A 22,820-nucleotide genomic window follows, 5' to 3' on the forward strand; every position below is an offset into this window, starting at 1 on the left:
TAGCTAGACTAATTAAGAAAAAAGGAAGACCCAAATAAGTAAAATCAGAAACAAAAAAAGAGACCGCATAACAGATAATGACAGAAATAAAAATAATTATTAGAGACTATTATGAGCAACTCTACAATAAATTTGAAAACCTAGAGGAGGTGGACAAAATCCTTGACCCATACGACCTACCAAGACTAAACCAAGAAGAAATAGAAAACCTGAACAGACCAAAAACAAGTAATGAGATTAAATCAGTAATAAAAAGGCTTTCAACAAAGTCCAGGACCTGATGGCTTCACCACTTAATCCTCACTTGTGAAAGGAAGAGCCATTTGCTACAGCAAACTTCATTGTTGTCCTATTTTAAGAAATTGTCTCAGCCACTCCGACCATTGGCAACCACCACTCTGATCAGTCAGCAGCCATGAACATGGAGGCAACGCCCTCCACCAGCAAAAGGTGATCATTAGCATTTTTTAACCAATAAAGTAGTTTTTAATTAAGGTATACACATAAGGTTTTTGAACATAATGCCATTGCAAACTTAACAGGCTACAGTGTAGGGTAAACATAACCTTTATATGCACAGGGAACCCAAAACATTTGTGTGAGTTGCTTAATGCAGTTTTTGCTTTATTGCAGTGGTCTGGAATGAAACCCACAATGTCTTTGAGATATGTCTATACACATATTATTTATATATTATATATCCATATACATATTATTTTATATATCTTTATATACATATATATAGAAAGAGACAGAGACAGAAAAGAAGATAAAAATATGCAAAATTCAGTGTTGGGAGTATCCATGAGGAAAGAGTTTCTGGTTAATGATTGTAATTTTCTTTCTTAAATATTAGGTCTTCCAGTGAGCTAAGTCATGTTTACTATATCCTTTAGATTCATGGGATTCTTGTTATTCAAATATATTTTTCATCACTATTTTGTGTAGCAAATATCTAATGATATATTTTTGCTTTTTTTTTTTTGGTGGCTAAAGTGTGTTAGCACGACTTTCCAAGTTTGAAGTTGAAGATGCTGAAAATGTTGCTTCATATGAGTAAGTCAGTTTGAAGTTTGAAAGGAGGGAGCCATTGATGGATCTCTTACCTTTAGTTGAACAGGGCTTCCGCTGAGGCAAGAAGGAAAAAGGGAAACTATGGAAAGATATCAAAATGTATGGGTGGGAGGGTACACCGTATTTACTCCAGTTGAATTCTTAGACAAGTATTATTTTGAAAAAAAAATTCCATCCATTCAGAAATAAATGTTCTTCTAGCTTGAAAATGTAAAAAGTATTCTTAGAGGAAATTAATTCCATTAAAAGTTTTTTTAAAAAAAAACAGGAATGCAGAATGCTACTTAACTCATCAATAGTGAACGTTTCTCATTTTTACTGGATATGGTGTGATTCCCAATTTTGTACATTTTGCCTATGAGCAAATAGTATTGATAGCAAAAGCAAACATATTTTGCTGACTAAAGACCTCTTTATGCTCGTTGGGATTTTATTCTTATTTGTTTCTAATCTCACTAGAGTACTTCCTGTTGCACTGACCTGAAGGCATTTTATCATGTACTCACTGTAATGAAACAATACATTCTTAGACTGGCTTGTGTCTGAACTGCAGACATATTCAGGAGATTTTTCTTCTGCTTCTTTCTTGCCCAGTTGTATAACCATTCACCAGCTTGTGTCAATGCTGGAGAGGAAGTACCGCCATAGAGGAAGTTAACTCACCAAGGTTGTAAGCTGTTGGTGACTAAACAAAGATTGGAAACAAAGAGGGCAAATAAAAATAGTTCTTCAAATTACCCTGAATTTGCCACTGAATTAAACTGTGTGTCTGCAGATTAGCTATACGTTTTCTGTAATGGAGCTGCCCAGGGCTGAAACAAAATTAGACCGATTAAGCAAGGCAAGCATTTCCTTCTTTCCCCACTCCAAACAAAATAAAGCAGGTTTTCATTTTATTTTATTTTTAAATTACAAAGTCTCATTACATAGATATAGGAGGAATTTGCAGTAGTCCCTGTGAGAAATGCTGGTGTTTCATAACAGGGGAATGATATTGGATTTATAGTAAAAGCTGGAATCAGTGTTTGGCTTTGGCATCATATATTCATTCACCTGATACTCAGCAAGTCACTAACCCTCTTTAACTTTCAGATTATTCAAATGTAAACTGGCTATTATGCAATCCATGTACTGGATATTGTATTTAAAAAATTAGTAATAAAATGAAAATAACATGCAAAAATACTTTGAAAACTCTGTAGTTCTGTAAATAGGTTTTATTCTAAAAGCTAAAAATAACGTAAGAGTTCATTAAGGAAAATCTGAAAATACAATCAACAAATCTACCCACATTTAGTCATTCTTAAACTTTGATGCATGCACTTCTAAGTTCTTTAAGCATACACTTTTTTTGTTTACAGATATGAGACCATACTTATTCTTTTGCAAATAACCTTATTAATGACATCATGGCTATATTTTTTTGTTAATATATATTCATGTGCACTTACAACATTATTTGTAACAGTTGTGTGATATTTCATGGTGTAGATGTGCTATAATTCATTTAATAGTCAGATATTGCTGAACAATTCAGTTTTTTACAAGTTTTTAACTTACAAAAATGAATATATTTGAGGCTAAATCTCCGTATATTGTTGGTTATTTGCTTGTTATAAATTCTCAGAAGTGGAAATTCTGTGTCAAAGGGAATGATTGTGACGCTATTGATATTGATATGTGCTTTAACATCAAGATGCAAAGTGTACATTTCTCCCCTCCCACACTTAACACTAGCCATCATTGATTTCTCTGATATTAGTAAATATATTTGTTCTAATGCATGTTCTTTGACACACCTTCATTTATCCTTTTCTGTCTTTGGGCTGAAAAGTTAAATCTATTGATCCTTTTTCTATTTTATGTAATATAAGCAATTTCTCCCAGGTTGTCTTGCTTTTCACTACATAAAAGCATTTAATCCTCATGTAATCAAATGTATCTGTACTTTTCTTTGTGATTTTGCCTTTAATGTTATTCTCAGAAAGTCCTTCTCACCCCAAGATTTTAAATATATCCACCAAAATTTCTGTTTTGAATTTATTTTCTTCATTTAAATAAAATATCTGCCCTGAATTTACTTTGTCTTAAGGTATAAAGTGTAGAAATTTACTTTTCTCCTAAGTGACTCATAGTTTTTTCAGCATGAACATGTCATCCCTCTGTAATGTCCTTACCCTGTTTTAGTGATCTAGAGTGAGCAGGAAGACCAGAGTCACTACAGTGTTTTTCGTGCTTTGCATCATGGCCACCTCCCTACCCCCAGAGTCTGCACAAGAGAAAAATGTGTCCGGTGGGGGAGATAGCACCTGCCTTCAATACAAATCCCATTTCATTAAACACGGTCTTGTTAGTGTCATGTAGCTTCCACCTTCTATTGATAAAAAATGAGTCATGTTCATAGTTAATATTTGTGCTTTTAATTCAACTTTGATATTATTGGAACTTTCAGTGTATTAAGGTTTAGTATCTCATATCTTTTTTTCTCTCTTTTTTTTTTGAGCCGGAGTCTTGCTCTGTCACCAGGCTGGAGTGCAGTGGCTCCACTCAGCTCACTGCAACCTCCGCTTCCCAGGTTCAAGCGATTCTCCTGCCTCAGCCTCCCGAGTAGCTGGGACTACAGGCATGCACCACCACGCCCAGCTAATTTTTTGTATTTTTAGTAGAGATGGAGTTTCACCATGTTGGCCAGGATGGTCTCGATCTCTTGACCTCATGATCCACCCACCTTGGCCACCCAAAGTGCTGGGATTACAGGTGTGAGCCACCGCGCCTGGCCTCTATCTCTTTATTTTTGAATTGTCATTTAAATTTAGTTTTTGTCTCTCGTGTATAGCATGTAATGCCTTTAATTTCAAAGTTATCTGAGAGTATTTCTCAATATGCAATATGAGAGTAATATGTTTGTATTTATGATTTCTGGTACGTTTGGTTTTACTTATCATCTTTTTCTTTATTAAAAATACTTTGATATTTTCTTTGTAAATTTGTCTATGTTTTGCTATTAATTGATTTGTTTTTATCCCTTGCATTTTTTGTTGATATGCAAGTCAGAAGCCCATTTATAGTCTATCAATGTTTATATTTAAATGTTTAGAAAACATAATTATACCGTTTTTTCCATCAATATCGAGAATAAAACTGGACTTGTACCTGTGAAAGATAAGAAATGCAACCTGCCTTTACTTCTATCTTCTTCCACACCTTGAATCCTAGTGTAAGAATGCCTAAAAATTCAAATCAATACTATTATTCATGATTTTATATCATTTATCTTTACTTTTAGAATCATTTATTTACATGTTCACCTGCTACTTTTTTTTTATTATTATACTGTAAGTTCTAGGGTACATGTGCACGATGTGCAGGTTTGTTACATATTCATGCATGTGCCATGTTGGTGTGCTGTACCCATTAATTCATCATTTACATTAGGTGTATCTCCTAATGCTATCCCTCCCCCATCCCCCCACCCCATGACAGGCCCTGGTGTGTGATGTTCCCCTTCCTGTGTCCAAGGGTTCTCATTGTTCAATTCCCACCTATGAGTGAGAACATGCAGTGTTTGGTTTTCTGACCTTGCGATAGTTTGCTGAGAATGATGGTTTCCAGCTTCATCCATGTCCCTACAAAGGACATGAACTCATCCTTTTTTATGGCTGCTTAGTATTCCATGGTGTATATGTGCCACATTTTCTTAATCCAGTCTATCATTGTTGGACATTTGGGTTGGTTCCAAGTCTTTGCTATTGTGAATAGTGTCGCAATAAACATACGTGTGCATGTGTCTTTATAGCAGCATGATTTATAATCCTTTGGGTATATACCCAGTAATGGGATGGCTGGGTCAAATGGTATTTCTAGTTTTAGATTCTTGAGGAATCGCCACACTGTCTTCCACAATGGTTGAACTAGTTTACAGTCCCACCAACAGTGTAAAAGTGTTCAGTTTCTCCACATCCTCTCCAGCACCTGTTGTTTCTTGACTTTTTAATGATCGCCATTCTAACTGGTGTGAGATGGTATGTCATTGTGGTTTTGATTTGCATTTCTCTGATGGCCAGTGATGATGAGCATTTTTTCATGTGTCTGTTGGCTGCATAAATGTCTTCTTTTGAGAAGTGTCTGTTCATATCCTTTGCCCACTTTTTGATGGGGTTGTTTGATTTTTTTCTTGTAAATTTGTTTGAGTTCTTTGTAGATTCTGGATATTAGCCCTTTGTCAGATGAGTAGATTCCAAAAATTTTCTCCCATTCCGTAGGTTGCCTGTTCACTCTGATGGTAGTTTCTTTTGCTGTGCAGAAGCTCTTTAGTTTAATTAGATCCTGTTTGTCAATTTTGGCTTTTGTTGCCATTGCTTTTGGTCACCTGCTACATTTTTGTTCTTCATTTTGATTCACTGCTCAGCTGACTCAAGCACTTTGAGTAATTGTTTTTAGGAAAGGTACATGGAGGCTATGCTTCGTGTTGCTTCATGTTGGAGTGTCTGTCTGTTGCTCCCGAGTGTGAAAAGTACTTTTCCTGGATATGGATTTACTAAGTCATAGTTATTTCCCTGCAAACTCTGCACATAACTGCTTGAAGATTCATTTACATAGTACTCTTTTTTTAAGCAAAAAAGTCTCAATTGTGTATTTACTTGGTATAGTTTCAGGGTACACTGAAACAGATTAAGGGGCTAAAGCCACCCAAGCCACTTCTTCATGCCTTCGTAATCTGTCAGACTTGGTTCTGTATGGTGACATTGTCAAGTGAGTTCAGATTTATGACATTTCCTTGATACCCAGAGATCTAGTAGACTGTGTGGGATCAGAGGTTCTTGTAGTAAGGGAATGGCAACTTGAGGAGAGAATTCACCTCTTTTGGCCAATTGATCCTCCATCTACATCAGCCTTAACTCTCCAAGCCTGGGTGGAGGTGGTGGGTCCAGGTGGAGAGGGGAAGATTAGAAGGATTGGGGATTTCCTTTATCTCAGTTTAACCTAACATCATTCATCAAAGGCCAATGTTTTTTTTTTTAACTTTTATTTTAGGTTTGGAGGTACACGTGAGGTTTGCTACATAGGTAAACTTGTGTCAGGGAGGTTTTTTTTTATTTTTTACATATTATTTCATCATCCAGGTATTAAGCTCAGTACCCAAATAGTTATCTTTTCTGCTCCTCTCTCTCCTCCTGCCCTCCCCACTTAAGTAGACCCCAGTGTCTATTTCCTTCTTTGTGTTCATAAGTCCTTATGATTTAGCTACCACTGATAGGTGAGAACATTCAGTATTTGGTTTTCTGTTTCTGCACTAGTTTGCTAAGGATAAGAGCCTCCAGCTCCATCGATGTTCCCACAAAATACATGATCTCATTCTTTTTTATGGCTGCATAGTATTCCATGGTATATATGTACCACATTTTCTTTATCCAATCTGTCATTGATGGGTACCTAGGTTGATTCCATGTCTTTGCTATTGTAAATAGTGCTGCAGTGAACATTCATATGCATGTATCTTTATAGTAGAATGATTTATATTCCTCTGGGTATCTACTCAGTATTGGGATTGCTCAGTCAAATAGTTCTGCTTTTAGCTCTTCAAGGTATTGTCATAGTGCTTTTTACAGTGATTGAACTAATTTACACTCCCACCAACAATGTATATGTGTTCCTTTTTCTCTGCAACCTTGCCCGCATCTGTTATTTTTTGACTTTTTAGTAATAGCCATTCTGACTGGTGTGAAATGGTATCTCATTGTGGTTTTGATTTGCATTTCTCTAATCTGTGATATTGAGCTTTTCTTCATATGTTTGTTGGCCACATGCATGTCTTCTTTTGAGAAATGTCTGTTCATGTCAAAGGCCAATTGTCAGTGCCCCAGTTCTGCTCAGTATCTGCCCTCTTTGTTCTCCCGTCTTAGGCACAGGCTGTGAGCATTGTCTTAGGATTCATGGCTCTTGGGGTGGAATTTGAGTCCTGTGTTGGAGGCTTCAGTATGACAGAAACTTCCTGAAGTCTTCTCCTACTGAAGCTTCCTGTGTTGGAGGCTTCTCCTCCTGAAGAGCCTCCAACACAGGAGGCTTCAGTAGGACAAAAAAAATTGTTCCTCATGAGCTACCTTGTCTCCAGCCATAAGGTAAAATGAGGCATTACTGGAGGCTCCATCAAACAGGTTCTCCTTCCTTTGATTAATGGAAGGAGCCCAGTCTTTCGGGTGTTTCTCCTTTGAAGTATATCTTACTAAAATGTCTTACCTCTGAAGTTCGTTTGCAACCTCATATGCGACTCTTGCTAATGTGTATCTGTTCACTAGGTGTCTAGTTTGAGGAGATGACAAGAGCACCATTTACTCCCTATGCTCATTCCTGAAACACCTTATTTTATTGCAGTGGAAACTGAGATCTGGCCAAAGTTTGATGATTTGCCCAGGCTGGCATTAAAATACAGTTCTCTTCTACCACCCTTTTCTGTCTTCATGCTATACTCCTTGAGATGATGACCACAAGTTTAAGTTTAGTATTGCCATAAAGTTGGGGTTGGAGCTTTGCATGCAATGGAAATGTTACTAAACATCCAAAGTTTACTGTCTTATTTGCATATATTCTGGATAGCACAGTAAACAAGTAAAATACTCATGGAGCAGGAAGAATAAAATTTTAGCTATTAGTAAAAAGCATTTTGTTATACAACTTCTGAATAATTTTCTTTTGAAATTATATTTATAAGGCCCTTTGTTTTTTGGTTAAATTTACAATATATGTTAGAAGAAATCTGATTAATTTTATTTTTACTTCTTTTTGCAGCAGCAAGATTAAGAAAATTGTGCATTCAATTGTATCATCCTTTGCATTTGGGTATGTGAGACATAGAAAACACCATGTATTAAATATATCTGAGACTTGGCTGGGCACGGTGGCTCACGCCTGTAATCCCAGCACTCTGGGAGGCCGAGGCGGGCGGATCACATGAAGTCAGGAGTTCAAGACCAGCCTGGCTAACATGGTGAAACCCCATCTCTACTAAAAATACAAAAGTTAGCTAAGCATAATGGTGGGTGCCTATAATCCCAGCTACTCAGGAGGCTGAGGCAGAAGAATCGCTTGAACCGAGGAGGTATAGGTTGCAATGAGCTGAAATTGCACCATTGCACCGCAGCCTTGGCGACACAGCAAGACTCCATGTAAAAAAAAAAAAAAGAAAAGAAAAGAAAATATATGAGTCTCATATATATCTATACATACATATATATATGAGACTTAATACTTCAATGAGAAACACTGAAATAACAAAAAAGCATTTCCACTGTCCATCAGTTGCTAAGTAGCCATGTGCCCCGTCTAATGTAATCTAATTTATCATGGAATTTTGGTTTAAGCTGGACATTAAGAATTGCAAATAAATGGCTTTTGCCTAAGATTAATAGTAATATATTAATATTGTTTTTCTTCCATCTGCAAAAGTAACATTAATGAAAATCAAATGTTAAAATTCTATAATTATTAATAAAGTGTTTTATTAGTACCGTATACATCAGGAATTACTCTTTAATTTTGGAAACAATTTGCTTAGACTCTTCTCTACATAAGAGTAAGATTTCATACTATGATATAGATTTATGCAATATAATTGTTTCCTTTTGAATTAATAATATTTGAATTTGAGCTGCAAGTTTTTAAAAAAGTACTTCAAAGACGAATTCACCTTCATAGACTAGGCAAATAGTCTAATCAATTTATGGAGAATGTATTTAGAATATGTAACAGCAAGTGGCAGGAGGTACTTTAGAGTTCAAGACTCATGTGCCCATCACTCTGCTAGAAGCACCCATAAATATGAAATCATGTGCTTGTTGAAAATGTCACTGATGAAAAATCTTGGTCTTTTAAGAGCTTATGTTACTCATGCTTTCATTTGGTTTTTATTAATAAATTCTTTAGAATTATCTAGATTAATGAGGGTTTATTTTTTATGAGAAATTGGTATAAACTTCTTATGAAATTCGCAAATTTTAAGAAGAGTTTATAAACAGACAGGTGATTTTAATTCAGTTTTACTTTTCTCTCTTGAGGTGTTGGCCTGGTGTGTTTACTGTAAAAGGCCACAATAATATCTTGTGAAGTGGTTTGGTGAGAATTTTGTTTATTAAGAACTGCTTCTATTGGGTGAAAACAGTGATTTTTCTGAGATTCTAAGGCATTACAGTTTTTCCTGCCACTGGGCAGCTTAATACTAAATAATAACATTTTGGTACCTGATCAGTGGCTTAAATATAGTATAGCTACAGGGACAAATGCCCCTTTATCTTTGCATTTATTTATTTATTTGTTTGTTTATTTTAGACTATTTGGAGTTTTCCTGGTCTTACTGGATGTCACTCTCGTCCTTGCTGACCTAATTTTCACTGACAGCAAACTTTATATTCCTTTGGAGTATCGTTCTATTTCTCTAGCTATTGCCTTATTTTTTCTCATGGATGTTCTTCTTCGAGTATTTGTAGAAGGGTACGTTTGATTATTTTTATAATGCATTAAGCTACTTTGTAGTTTTATAAGAAGCACTTTCGGAGGCTGAGGTGGGAGGATCCCAAGGTCAGGAGTTCGAGACAATCCTGGCCAACATGGTGAAACCCCGTCTCTACTAAAAGTACAAAAATTAGCTGGATGTGGTGGTGGTTGCCTGTAATCCCAGCTGCTTGGGAGGCTGAGGCAGGAGAATCGTTTGAACCTGGGAGGCAGAAGTTGCACTGAGCTGAGATCATGCCATTGCACTCTAGCCTGGGTGACAGGGTGAGACTCCATCTCAAAAAAAAAAAAAAAAGCATTTTAAAATAATTAACAGGAGCATTCACTACAAACTGACTTAAGAGCCTTTGGGCCTTATGAGAACATTGGTGGTAGTCTGGCAGTACCCCCCCATGTCCTGTGTTTGAGGTGGCCATGGATTGATGTTCCTCTGCCTTTGGACAGGGGTGGAAAGAGTGGGAGGGACTGCATCTTGTGGTTTGAGTGACAGCTCAGCCATAGCACAATAAAACACTAGGTAGACTTTTACAGTTTTTGATCTAGGCCCTGATTCCCAGACAGCACCTGTGGATCCACCTGGAGGCTAGGAGAACTTGCCATCCTGAAGGCAAGGACACAGGCCTGGCTGTTTTTACCATGTGATGACTGTAGAGCCCCAGGGCCTTCAGTAAACTCCTGCAATAGCTAAGGAGTGGTTACAGCAGGTCTTGGGCAAGACCCCGTGCTGTGCTGGCCTCAGGTCTGACCCAATGCAGTCACAGTAGTGGTGGCCACAGATGTGCTTATGTCACTCAACCCCAAGCTTTAGGTACCTCAGAACAGAGAGAGAGACTCTGTTTGTTTGGGAGAAAGTAAGGGAAGAAAACAAGAGTCTCTTTTTGGTAATGCAGAGAATTATCCTGGATCTTGTCCAAGACCATTAAGGCAGTACCACTATGAGTCTGCAAGAACCAGAGTTTAGGAGGCTTGGGGTGCCCCCTAAAGCAGATAGAGATTAGATCACAGTATCCAAGTTCTTTCAAATATCTGGAAAGCCTTCCCAAGAAAGATGGGTACAAGCAAGCCCTGACAGTGAAAACTACAATAAATACAGTGAAAACTACAACCAATACCTAACTCTTCAATGCCCAGACACCAAAGAATATCTGCTAGCATCAACACTATCCAGGAAAACATGACCTCACCAAATGAACTAAATAAGACACCAGGGGCCAATCCTGTAGAAACAGAGATATGTGACCTTTCAGACAAAGAAATCAAAATAGCTGTGTTGAGGAAGGAAACTCAAAGAAATTCAAGATAACACAGAGAAGGAATTCATAATTCTATTAGATAAGTTTAACAAAGAGATTGAAATCATTTAAAAGAATCAAGCAGAAATTCTGGAGCCAAAAAATGTAATTGGCATGCCGAAGAATGCATTAGTCTTTTAATAGCAGAATTGATAAACCAGAAGAAAGAATTAATGAGCTTGAAGACAGGCTATTTCAAAATACATAGAGGAGACAAAGGAAAGAATAAAAAACAATGACGCCTGCCTACAGGATCTAGAAAATAGCCTCAAAAGGACAAATATAAGTGGTATTGGCCTTAAAGAGGAGGTGGGGAGTGTAGAAAGTTTATTCAAAGGGATGGTAACAGAACGTCCCAAACCTACAGAAAGATATCAATATCCAAGTACAAGAAAGTTATAAAACACGAAGCAGATGTAACTCAAAGAAGACTACCTCAAGGCATTTAATAATCACAGTCCCAAAGATCAAGGATAAAAAGAGGATCTTAAAAGCAGCAAGAGAAAAGAAACCAATAATATACAATGGCGCTACAATATATCTGGCAGCAGACTCTTTAGTAGAAACGTTTCAGGCCAGGAGAGAGTGGCATGACATATTGAAAGTGCTGAAGGAAAAAAACATTTACCCTAGAACAGTGTATCCAGTGAAAATATCCTTCAAAGTGAAGGGGAAATAAAGACTTTTCCACACAAAAGCTGAGGGATTTTGTCAACACTAGACCTGTCCTAGAAGAAATGCTAAAGGGAGTATTTCAATCAGAAAGATAAGGACATTAATGAGCAATAAGTAACAACCTGAAGGTATAAAACTCACTGGTAATAGTAGGTATACGGAAAAATGCAGAATGTTATAACACTGTAACTATGATGTATAAACTACTCTTACTCTAAGTAGAGAGACTAAACTATGAGCCAATCAAAAATATTAACTACAACTTTTCAAGACATAGATGGTATAATAAGATATAAATAGAAATAACAAAAAGTTAAAAAATAGGGAGACTAAGTTGTAGAGTTTTTATTAGTTTTCTTTTTACTTGTTTATGAAAACTTATAAGATTAAAATAATGGATTATAAGATAGTATTTACAAGCCTCATGGTAACCTCAAACCAAAAAATATAACAATGGATACACGAAAAATAAAAAACAAGAAACTAAATCATATCACCAGAGAAAATTACCTTCACTAATGAAAGACAGGAAGGAAAGAAGGAAGAGAAGACCCCAAAACAACCAGAAAACAAATAACAAAATGGCAGGAGTAAGTCCTTACTTATCAATAATAACATTGAATGTCAGTGGACTAAACTTTTCAATCAAAAGATAGAGTGGATGAATGGATGAAAGAACAAGACCCATCCAGGTGTGGTGGCTCACGCCTGTAATCCCAGCAGTTTGGGAGGCCAAGGCAGGCAGATCATGAGGTCAAGAGCTACAGACCATCCTGGCAAACGTGGTGAAACCCTGTCTCTACTAAAAATACAAAAATTAGCAGGGTGTGGTGGTGCACACCTGTAGTCCCAGCTACTCAGGAGGCTGAGGCAGGAGAATCACTTGAACCCGGGAGGCAGAGGTTGCAGTGAGCCGAGATGGTGCCACTGCACTCCAGTCTGGTGACAGAGCAAGACTCCAGCTCAAAAATAAATAAAATAAAAAACCCATTGCTCTGTTGCCTACAGGAAACACTCTTCTCCCATAAAGACACATGTAGGCTGGAAGTGGTGGCTCACTCCCATAATCCCAGCACTTTGGGAGGCAGAGGCGGGTGGTTTACTGGAGGTCAGGAGTTCGAGACCAGCCTGGCTAATATGGTGAAACCCCGTCTCTACTAAAAATACAAAAATTAGCTGGGTGTGGTGCCGGGCACCTGTAATTTCAGCTACTCATGAGGCCGAGGCCAGAGAATCACTTGAACCTGGGAGGCAGAGGTTGCAGTGAGCTGAGATCACACCACTGCACTCTAGCCTGGGTGACAGAGTGAGATTCAGTCTCAAAAAGAATAAAAATAAAAACAAAAAAACCCAAAAACCAAAACCAAAACCAAAAACATGCTAATATATCTGATAAATATTGATGCGAAAATCCTCAACAAGATACTAGAAAACCGAATTCAACAATATATGGGAAAGATCATTCATCATGACAAGTGGGATGTGTCTCTGGGATGCAAGGATGGTTCAACATTTGTAAATCAATCAATGCGATACATTATATCCACACAGTAAAGGATAAAAACCATAAGATCATTTCAGTTGATGCTGAAAAAACATTTGATAAAATTCAACATCCCTTCATGGTAAACACCCTAAAAAAACTGGGTATAGAAGTAACATACCTCAACTTAATAAAAACCGTATATGACAGACCCACAGTCATTACCGTACTGAATGGGGAAAAAATGAAAAGCTTTTCTCTGCGATCTAGAACACAATGAGGATGCCCACTTTTACCACCGTTGTTCAACATAGTACCGGAAGTCCTAGCTAGATCCATTATAGAAGAGAAAGAAAGGGAATAAAAAAAGAAATCCAAATTGGGATGGAAGAAGTAAAATTATCCTTGTGTTTGCAGATGATACATTTTATTTGGAAAATACTAAAGACTCCACCAAAAAAACTATTAGAATTGATAAATTCGGTAAAGTTGCAGGATACAAAATCAATATACAAAAATCAGTAGCATTTCTATATGTCAACAGTGAACCATTTGGAAAGGACATTTAAAAAGTGGTCCTATATACAATAGCCACAAATAAAATTAAATACCTAGAAATTAACCTAACCAAAGAAGTGTAAGATCTTTATAATGAAAATGATAAAACACTGATGAAAGAAATTGAAGAGGACACCAAAAAATGGAAAGAGATTCCATGTTCATGGATTGGAAGAATCAATATTGTTAAAATGTCCATACTATCCAAAGCAATTTACAGATTCAATGCACTCCCTGTCAAAATATGAATGACATTCTTCACAGAAATAGAAGAAACAATCTTAAAATTTATATGGAGCCGCAAAAGACCCAGAATAGCCAAAGCTATTCTAAGCAAAAAGAACAAAGCTGGAGGAATCACATTACCTGACTTCAAATTATACTACAGAACTATATAACGAAAACACCATGGCACTGGCATAAAAACAGACACACAGACCACTGGAATAGAATAGAGAACCCAGAAACAAATCCACACACACTTACAGTGAACTCATTTTTCATAAATGTGCCAAGAACATACATTGAACAAAAGACATCTCTTCAACAAATGGTTCTGGGAAAACTGGATATACACATACAGAAGAATGCACCTAGACCCCTACCTCTCACCATATACAAAAATCAAATCAACATGAATTAAAGACTTAAATCTAAGACCTCAATGAAACTACTATACTACAAGAGAACATTGGGAAGAATCTCCAGGACATTGGTCTGAGCAAAAATTACTTGGGCTATACCTGACAAGCACAGGCAACCAAAGCAAAAATGGGCAAATGGGATCACATCAAGTTAAAAAACTGCTTCATAGCAGAGGAAACAATTAGCAAAGTGAAGAGACAGCCCACAGAATGGGAGAAAATACTTGCAAACTACCCACCTGAAAAGGGATTAATAACCAGAATATGTAAGGAGCTCAAACAACTCTCTAGGAAAAAATCTAATAATCTAATTTTTTAAATGAGGATAAGATTTGAATAGGCATTTCTCAAAACATACAGATGGTAAACAGGCATATCAAGAGATGCTTGACATGATTGATCATTAGAGAAATTCTCAGTGTAGAAAACTACCATGAGATATCATCTCACCCCAGCTAAAATGGTTTATATCCAAAAGTCAGGCAATAACAAATCCTGACAAAGATGTGAAGATAAGAGAACCCTCATACACTGTTCATGGAAATGTAAATTAGTGGAACCAATTGGAGAACAGTTTGGAGGTTACTCAAAAAACTAAAAATAGAACTACCATATGATCCAGCAATCCCACTGCTGGGTAGATACCCACAAAAAAGGAAATCAGTATATAGAAGAGATATCTGCATTCCCTGTTTGTTGCAGCACTGTTCATAATGGCTAAGATTTGGAAGCAACCTAAGTGCCCATCAACAGATGAAGGGGTAAAGAAAATATAGTACATATACACAAGAGAGTATTATTTAGCCATAAAAAACAATAAGATCCTGGCCAAGTGCACTGGCTCATGCCTCTAATCCCAGCACTTTGGGAGGCTGAGGTGGGCAGATCACCTGAAGTCGGGAGTTCGAGACCAGCCTGACCAACATGGAGAAACCCCATCTCTACTAAAAATACAAAAATTAGCTGGGTGTGGTGCCGGGCGCCTGTAATCCCAGCTACTCGTGAGGCTGAGGCAGGAGAATCGCTTTAACCCAGGAGGTGGAGGTTGCAGTGAGCCGAAATCACGCCATTACACTCCAGCCTGGGCAACAAGAGTGAAACTCCATCTCAAAAAAAAAAAAAAAAAAAAAAAAAAGAGATCCTGTCATTTGGAACAACATGGATGGAACTGGAGATCACTATGTTTGTTAAGTGAAATAAGCCAGGCACAGAAGGATAAACATCACATGTTCTCACTTATTATGGAGCTCTAAAAAAAAAAACAAAAAAAAAATTGAACTCATAGACCTAGAGAGTAGACGGATGGTCATCAGAGGCTGGGAATGGTAGTAGGGGCTTGGGGGTGGGGAGGTGGGGATGGTTAATGGGTACAAAAAAATAGAATGAGTAACGCCTACTATTTGATAGCACAACAGATTGACCATAGTCAACAATAACTTGATTGTATATTTTTAAATGACTGAAAGAGTGTAATTGGATTGTTTGTAACATGAATGATAAATGCTTGAGGGGATAGATACCCCATTGTCCACAATGAGGGTGATTATTACGCATTTAGTTATATCTCTTATTATGTTTGAATTGCCATGTTGGTGTTTTAGTCACATATAAGTGTCAAATGATGAATATAATTTTATTGTTTGAAAACTTCCCATGAATGTTATATTTTTCCCTTAGTCTACTCTAGAAAATACATTTTAAATAATTCTTGATAGTAGAATTCTTAATGGGGATGAGTCAATAGTTTGTGGTCTTTAAATATTCCTATCTCTTCTTGCAGGGGGGAATGAACTTATTTTTTTGTTTTATATTACAGGAGACAGCAGTGTTTTTCTGACTTATTTAACATTTTAGATACTGCCATTATTGTGATTCTTCTGCTGGTTGATGTCGTTTACATTTTTTTTGACATTAAGTTGCTTAGGAATATTCCCAGGTATGAAACATAAGACTTACCTCTCTTAAAGTTTTTCATTAATTTTAGCATTTTCTGTGCCTTTTATTCTATATAATCTTTTCAACTTCAAATGTTCTCATTCTATACCAAATACATTGCTTTAAAATGAAATGTTTAGGTAAATTCCCACATACTTTGAAACTAAAAGATTGTGATATTTAGGGACCGGTGAAGAGTATACAGGCTAAGTACCATTAATGGAATAAAGAAGATGCAGTACCCCAAAGAAGGACTTTTACTCTTGTACTAACTTTAACTTCTCTACATTTTGAAGTTCTCGTCAAATTCCCATTTGTATCATTTTTTGGCCTTTTGGCTAAGATCAAGTATAATATTATTATCAGTTTAATATCTGCTATATCAAAAAAATTTATATTGAAAACAATTCCCCTCTCTGCTTCAACTACAAATCCCTTACACATAATGTTCTGTCTGGATTTTTCCTACAGCCAAGAGGGAATTTATTTGAGCATACGCAAAATTAGAGTGACTTCAATCATGAGTTTCTAAAAAATAGCAAACAGAACAGAAACTAGGAGATGACACGTGGCAACACAATAGTAGAGTTTTGCAGTATAGTTGTGGTAGAAACAAAGAAAGCTTAGGCAAAGTTAGAAGTGTTAGGGATTGGGAAACTGAAGAGTATATGAAGCCCTGGTGACTCTTTTTTTACTGTGACAATGAGGAAAATGAAAGAGCAAATGTATACTGGGATGTAGATGGTGGCTTCCTAAGCTTGTTCATGGGTCAAATAGCTGGTTTCTTTTTGTACCCTAGCTTCCCTGGACTACAGCTCAGGCCCTAACTAAAAGCATGTTAAGTGATAGGCTTTTGGAGTTATTTGAAAATAACCTCAGCCAATGTGGTCCTCTGACTAGAAACGTCAGCATCACTTGACAGCTTGCTAGAAATATAAGAAGAAAAATACCTTAGGCCCCACCCTGGACCCACTGAATCAGTATCTCTGGGACCCAGAAATCTGCAGCTTAACAAGCTTTTCCAGGTGGCTCTTATTGATGTGTGCCCAAATCAGAGAAGCACCAGTCCAGACCATCAGTTCTCTGCTTTGGTGGTTCTGATGGTAGGGGAGATTCCAGCTAGCACACTTCAGAAGTATCTCAATCTGTTGCCTCCCTGATGTGTAGTAGCAGCTGTAGTGAACATCTGTTACTCATGGGAATAACAAAGATGAACAAGAATAATCGATTTGTTTTGATGTGGAAAAATTGAAAATGCTAGTCTTAAATCCCAAAATTAAATTTACAGATGCTAAGAGTCTATTGTATCACTATTTCTCTAGACCAGAATTTCTCAGCCTCAGCATTGCTGACATTTTGGGCCAGATCATTGTCATAAGAGGGTGGTGAGTAGTTATATTAATTGTAGGGTGTTTAGCAAAATTCCTGGCCTCTATTCACTAGATGTAAGTAACACACAGACACACACACGCACGCACGCCAGTGGTGAAAACCTAAATGCCTCCAGACATTGCCAAATATCCCCCAGGTAGGTAATTGGGGAGAGGAGGGAAAATTGCCTCTGGTTAACAACTGCTGCTCTAGACATAGTTTATATTGATAAAATTCTGTTTCTGAAGCAAAAATGGATCTTTTAAATTTATTCTTAGATGGACACATTTACTTCGACTTCTACGACTTATTATTCTGTTAAGAATTTTTCATCTGTTTCATCAAAAAAGACAACTTGAAAAGCTGTTAAGAAGGCGGGTAAGTGGGCAAAACATGCTTATGATTCGCAAAAATATTTTGTGTTTTGGGACCCATTGACAAGGGTTGATATCTATACTATATAATGTTTTTTATTTTTATGTTGATGAGTGTTTCACAAACTAATGATGATTTTAAACTGTCAGGTTTCAGAAAACAAAAGGCGATACACAAGGGATGGATTTGACCTAGACCTCACTTACGTTACAGGTTTGTGACACTTAACCGTTGATTTACTTGTATTACTTCACTTTTTCTTGTAAATGTATTTTTTTTTGCCTCATCTAAGACACATTCATTCAAAATATTCTTTATTCACGAGGATATATGCTACTGTGATAGTGTGACATATTTGTGGTTTAGCCCTGGCAATGGAAGATCTGCATGTCTTCTCAATTCAGGACTACTCAGTTGCAGCATAGGAACTTGAATGGATTTTCAGCTGACTCCATTTGAGTTTCAATTTATTAACCTCTAGTAGTTATTTCTGAGTCCCAAGGATCCCACAGAGACCTCTTCTTATCCTAGAATCCCAGAGAATGAGGTCAGTGCTTTGTAGATCTCAGGTTTTCTGAGTCAGAGGGCTGCAAAGCACCTTGGGAGTTCCCACCATCACTGGTGCCCAGAAATCTTGGATTTTCTGTGGTATTTAAGATAAGAAATAAATTCGAAGAACAGGGGGAACTTCAGACTGAGGCCATCATAAATACATGGCATACAGTTAGAACTAGTGGAGACTTAAGAACTCCATGGCAGTTTAATGGTCATTGTGTTGTATAATTTGTTATTTGATTATCCTGAGTATTAGCTCTTTTCTGTCAACCTCAATCTTAAAAGGTTTTTTTCTGTGAAAATGGAGTCTGATCATGTATAAGTTAATTTTTTTGTATGTTATATGAAATCTATAATAATGTTTGTAATAGTGATGATTTTGACTTTTAGAACGTATTATTGCTATGTCATTTCCATCTTCTGGAAGGCAGTCTTTCTATAGAAATCCAATCGAGGTAAGGGTCTTTATCTGACAAATACTCATTTCTTGGTGAATGTAGACTGTGTAGTCATAAGTTTAATACTGACCCAGATATGGCAGTATTCTTTTAAAAATGTACTCTTTCAAGGAAAAAAATCATAATGGATTGATACCAGTTACAGTTGTGCCAGTGGTTACAAACCACCCCAAAACTTACTGGCTTATAACAGCAGCTATTTATTTGGCTCATGATACTGTGGTTTGTGAATTTGGTATGGGCTTAACTGTCCAATTTAGGTGCTTGCAGAAAGGATTTCCTGTCTCAACTAAGCTCATTCATGTATCTGTGGGCAGCTACTGGGTCATCTGAGGACTGGCTAGTCTAAAATGACTTGGCTACCCTCGACTGACAGAGCCACTGCATGCTAAATGCACCCCCCAAGGCCCAAGGCCCATCCCATCTGGCACCCACTGCTGCCAACAGCCCCACCCCCTTCACCAGCAGAGCCACCATTTGCCGCATGCACTTCTAAGGCACTGAGGACTGGCCTGACTGGTGCTTGCCCTGCTGTTGGCAGTACCCCACAACTAGCAAAGCCACTGCAGCTAGCATGCATATGCCTAAGGCCTGAGAACTAATCTGAATGATGGCTCTCACACCAAGAAAAGCCATACCACTGTCTCCACAAACACTCACCATCAGGCCACTGAGGCACTCACAGACACCACTGAATGCTGATTACAGCCAAAAAAGTCACCTGAAGACTATATTACTGCACCCACCCAGATCCAAAGTCAAAGCACCCTACCCAATGAACACTATAGGAGACAACTATTGGAAAAAGTATTTCTCTGTGAAAACTCCCTAACATTGGAAGAGGCAACTGTTCCCCCAGATGTGCAAAAATCAGTTTAGGGCCACAAGAAACGTGAAAAGCAAGGAAACATTACACATCCAAAGAAACACCATAATTCCCCATTAACAGACCCTAAATTTAAAGAGTATATCAAATGGCTAAGAAGGAATTCAAAATAATGATCTTAAGGAAACTATGAGATACAGAGAATACAGATAGACAAATCAATGAAATTAGAAAAACAATTTATGATCTTATGAGAAATTCAACAAGGATATATATATCATTAAAAACCAGACAGAGATTGTGGAGCTGAAGAATTTAAGGAATAAAATAAAAATACAATCAAGAGTCCAGGTGAAGTGGTTCACACCTGTTATCCCAGCACTTTGGGAGGCCAAGACAGTGGATCACTTGAGGCCAGCAGTTCAAGACAAGCCTGATTAACATGGCGAAATCCTGTCTCTAAAAAATATAAAAATTAGTTGGGTTTGGTGGTGCATGCCTGCCATCCAAGCTACTTGGGAGGCTGAGACACAAGAATTGCTTGAATCCAGGAGGTGGAGGTTGCAGTGAGCCAAGATTGTGCCACTGCACTCCAGCCTGGGTGGCACAGTGATACCCTGTCTCAAAAAAAAAAAAAAAACAATAAAGAACTTTAAAAACAGACGTGGGAGAGATATGGCCAAAATCTAGGAAGCTCAAAGGTTCTCAAATAGATTCAACCCAAAAAGGTCTTCTCTGAGGTGCATAGTAGTCAAAAGTCAAAAAGAGGGAATATTCATCAGGTGCGGTGTCTCACACCTGTAATCCCAGCACTTTGGGAGGCTGAGGCCGGTGGATCACTTGAGGCCAGGAGTTCAAGGTGAGCATGGCCAACATGAAGAAACCGCATTTCTACTAATAATACAAAAAAATTACCTGGGTGTGGTGGTGTGAACCTGTAGTTCCAGTTACTTGGGAGGCTGAATCACGAGAATTGCTTAAACCCAAGAGGTGGAGGTTGCAGTGGGCCAAGATCACACCACTGCACTACTGCCTGGGTGACAGAGCAAGACTGTATCCAAAAAAAAAAAAAAAAAAAAAAAAGGAAATGTTAAAAACAGCAAGAAAAAAGCATCAAGTCACATATAAGGGAAACTCCATTTGATTAGCAGTGGATTTCCCAGTGGAAACTTTACAGGTCAGTAGACAATAAGATGGGATGATATATTCAAAGTACTGAAGGAAAAAAAGAAAAAACAACTGTCAACCAAGAATACTATACCTAGTAGAGCTATACCCTAGAAATGAGGGAGGAATAAAGTATTTCCTATACAAGCAAAAACTGAAGGAATTCATTCCCACTAGACTGACCTTACAAGGACTGCTTAAGGTGGTTCTACATCTGGAAGCAAGAGGATGATTACCATTGTCAAAACACACAAACGTGTAAAACTCACCTGTAGTGCAGATATACACATGAAAAAGAGAAAGGAATCAAACTTTGTCACTACAGAAAGTGACCAAACCACAAAGATTAAAAAAAAAAAAGGTGAAGAAAAGAACAAAGGATATACAAAACAACCAGAAAAAAATGAACAAAATGACAGGATAAAACCTAATCTATTAATAGTAACCTTGAATGTAATGTAAACAGATCAAATTCCCAATTAAAAGATACAGAGTTGGCTGCCAAGATTTAAAAAAAAAAAAAAAAAAAAAAGGCCAAACTGTATGCTGCCTACAAGAAACTAACTTCACCTGTAAAGGATCATACAGACTGGAAGTGAAGGGATAGAATAATATATTCCAGGCAAACAGAAAACAAAAGCGAGCAGAGGTAGCCATACTTATCAGATAAAAACAGACTTTAAGTCAAACTGTATGAAGAGACAAAGAAGGTCATTTTATAATAATAAAGACATCAACTTAGCAATAAGATAGAATAATAGTAAATATGTATGTACCCTACACTAGAGCACTCAGATAAACAAGGCAAATATTTTTAGGTCTAAAGGGAAAGATAGACTCCAATGCAGTAACAGTTGGGGCCTTTAGCACCCCACTCTTAACCACTGGACAGATCATCTAGACAGAAAATCAACAAAGAAATATCAGATTTCAGCTTACAGATAGGAATAAGTTCTGGTGTTCTGTAGTGCTGTAGGGTGACTACAGTTAACAATAATTTATTGTATATTTTTAAATAGAGAGGATGTTAAGTGTTCCCAACACAAAGAATGATAAATATTTGAGGTGATAGATATGCTGATTATCCTGATTTGATCATTACACATTGTATACAAGTATTGAGATATCCCTCTCTATCTTATAAATATGAACAAGTATTATGTGTCAATTAAAAATATTTTTAAAGAATGAAGGAAACAGATTTTTTAAATGAAAGGAAAGAATATTACCTGACTTGGCTGAATGGCCCCATGTGGTCTCTCGTTCTCCAGTAGGCTACTTCAGACCTGTTCACATGATGGCAGAGGCAAGAGTCTGAGGAGCGGCAACAAAACAATGCAAATCCTCTTCAGGCCCAGGCTCAAAATTATATATTAATTCTACCCCATTTTATTGGACAATGCAAATTACACTACCAGTCTGGATTCGAGGAGTAGAAAATAAACTCCAACTCTTGATGGAAGGAATTATAAAGAATTGTGGCCGTTTTTGATAGTCTACCATAGGGAAGAAAGATGGGGATGCCATAACCCAAAATGTGTTTTCTTAGGTTGAGATCCTAAATTATAGTCGGGGCATATTGCTTTAGGCTCTGTGGATGACTAAATTAATTTCAAACGTATAATGCTGTTTACTGTGAAATGCCAGCTTGAAAGGATCATTGTTTAATTTTATGTAATTTACAATACTTATACCTCAATAAAAGTCTAACTATCTAGGGCTGCTATCAGTTGCCGAGAGGTGGAAGGAGTACCTCTCTGCAGTGTGTTAGCTCAGTTCTGAACAGGACAGGGCTGCAAGTTCAGCTACTTCCCAGAAAATGTCCTGGATACCTGGCCTGAGTCATCATCCCATGACTAGAGAACGTGGACGGATTGTTTTATCAAGAAACTAGTGATAAAC

The 22,820-nt window shown here is 37.3% G+C and overlaps 1 protein-coding gene and 1 pseudogene across 1 annotated transcript in view; both read left to right on the forward strand.

The window, feature by feature from the left end:
* LOC129528187 (putative tyrosine-protein phosphatase TPTE) overlaps window positions 1–22,820 on the forward strand; it is a 40,028-nt gene that overhangs the window by 12,931 nt on the left and 4,277 nt on the right. Inside the window, 7 exon segments of the mRNA XM_055368006.2 lie at window positions 997–1,056; window positions 7,861–7,911; window positions 9,397–9,558; window positions 16,048–16,167; window positions 17,816–17,915; window positions 18,062–18,125; window positions 18,858–18,922. Of these exon segments, the coding sequence (XP_055223981.2) occupies window positions 997–1,056; window positions 7,861–7,911; window positions 9,397–9,558; window positions 16,048–16,167; window positions 17,816–17,915; window positions 18,062–18,125; window positions 18,858–18,922 (622 nt within the window).
* Window positions 16,485–16,581, forward strand: LOC134757102 (uncharacterized; annotated as a pseudogene).

This window comes from Gorilla gorilla, chromosome 14, assembly GCF_029281585.2.
Source record: "Gorilla gorilla gorilla isolate KB3781 chromosome 14, NHGRI_mGorGor1-v2.1_pri, whole genome shotgun sequence".
NCBI classification, from domain to species: Eukaryota; Metazoa; Chordata; class Mammalia; order Primates; family Hominidae; genus Gorilla; species Gorilla gorilla.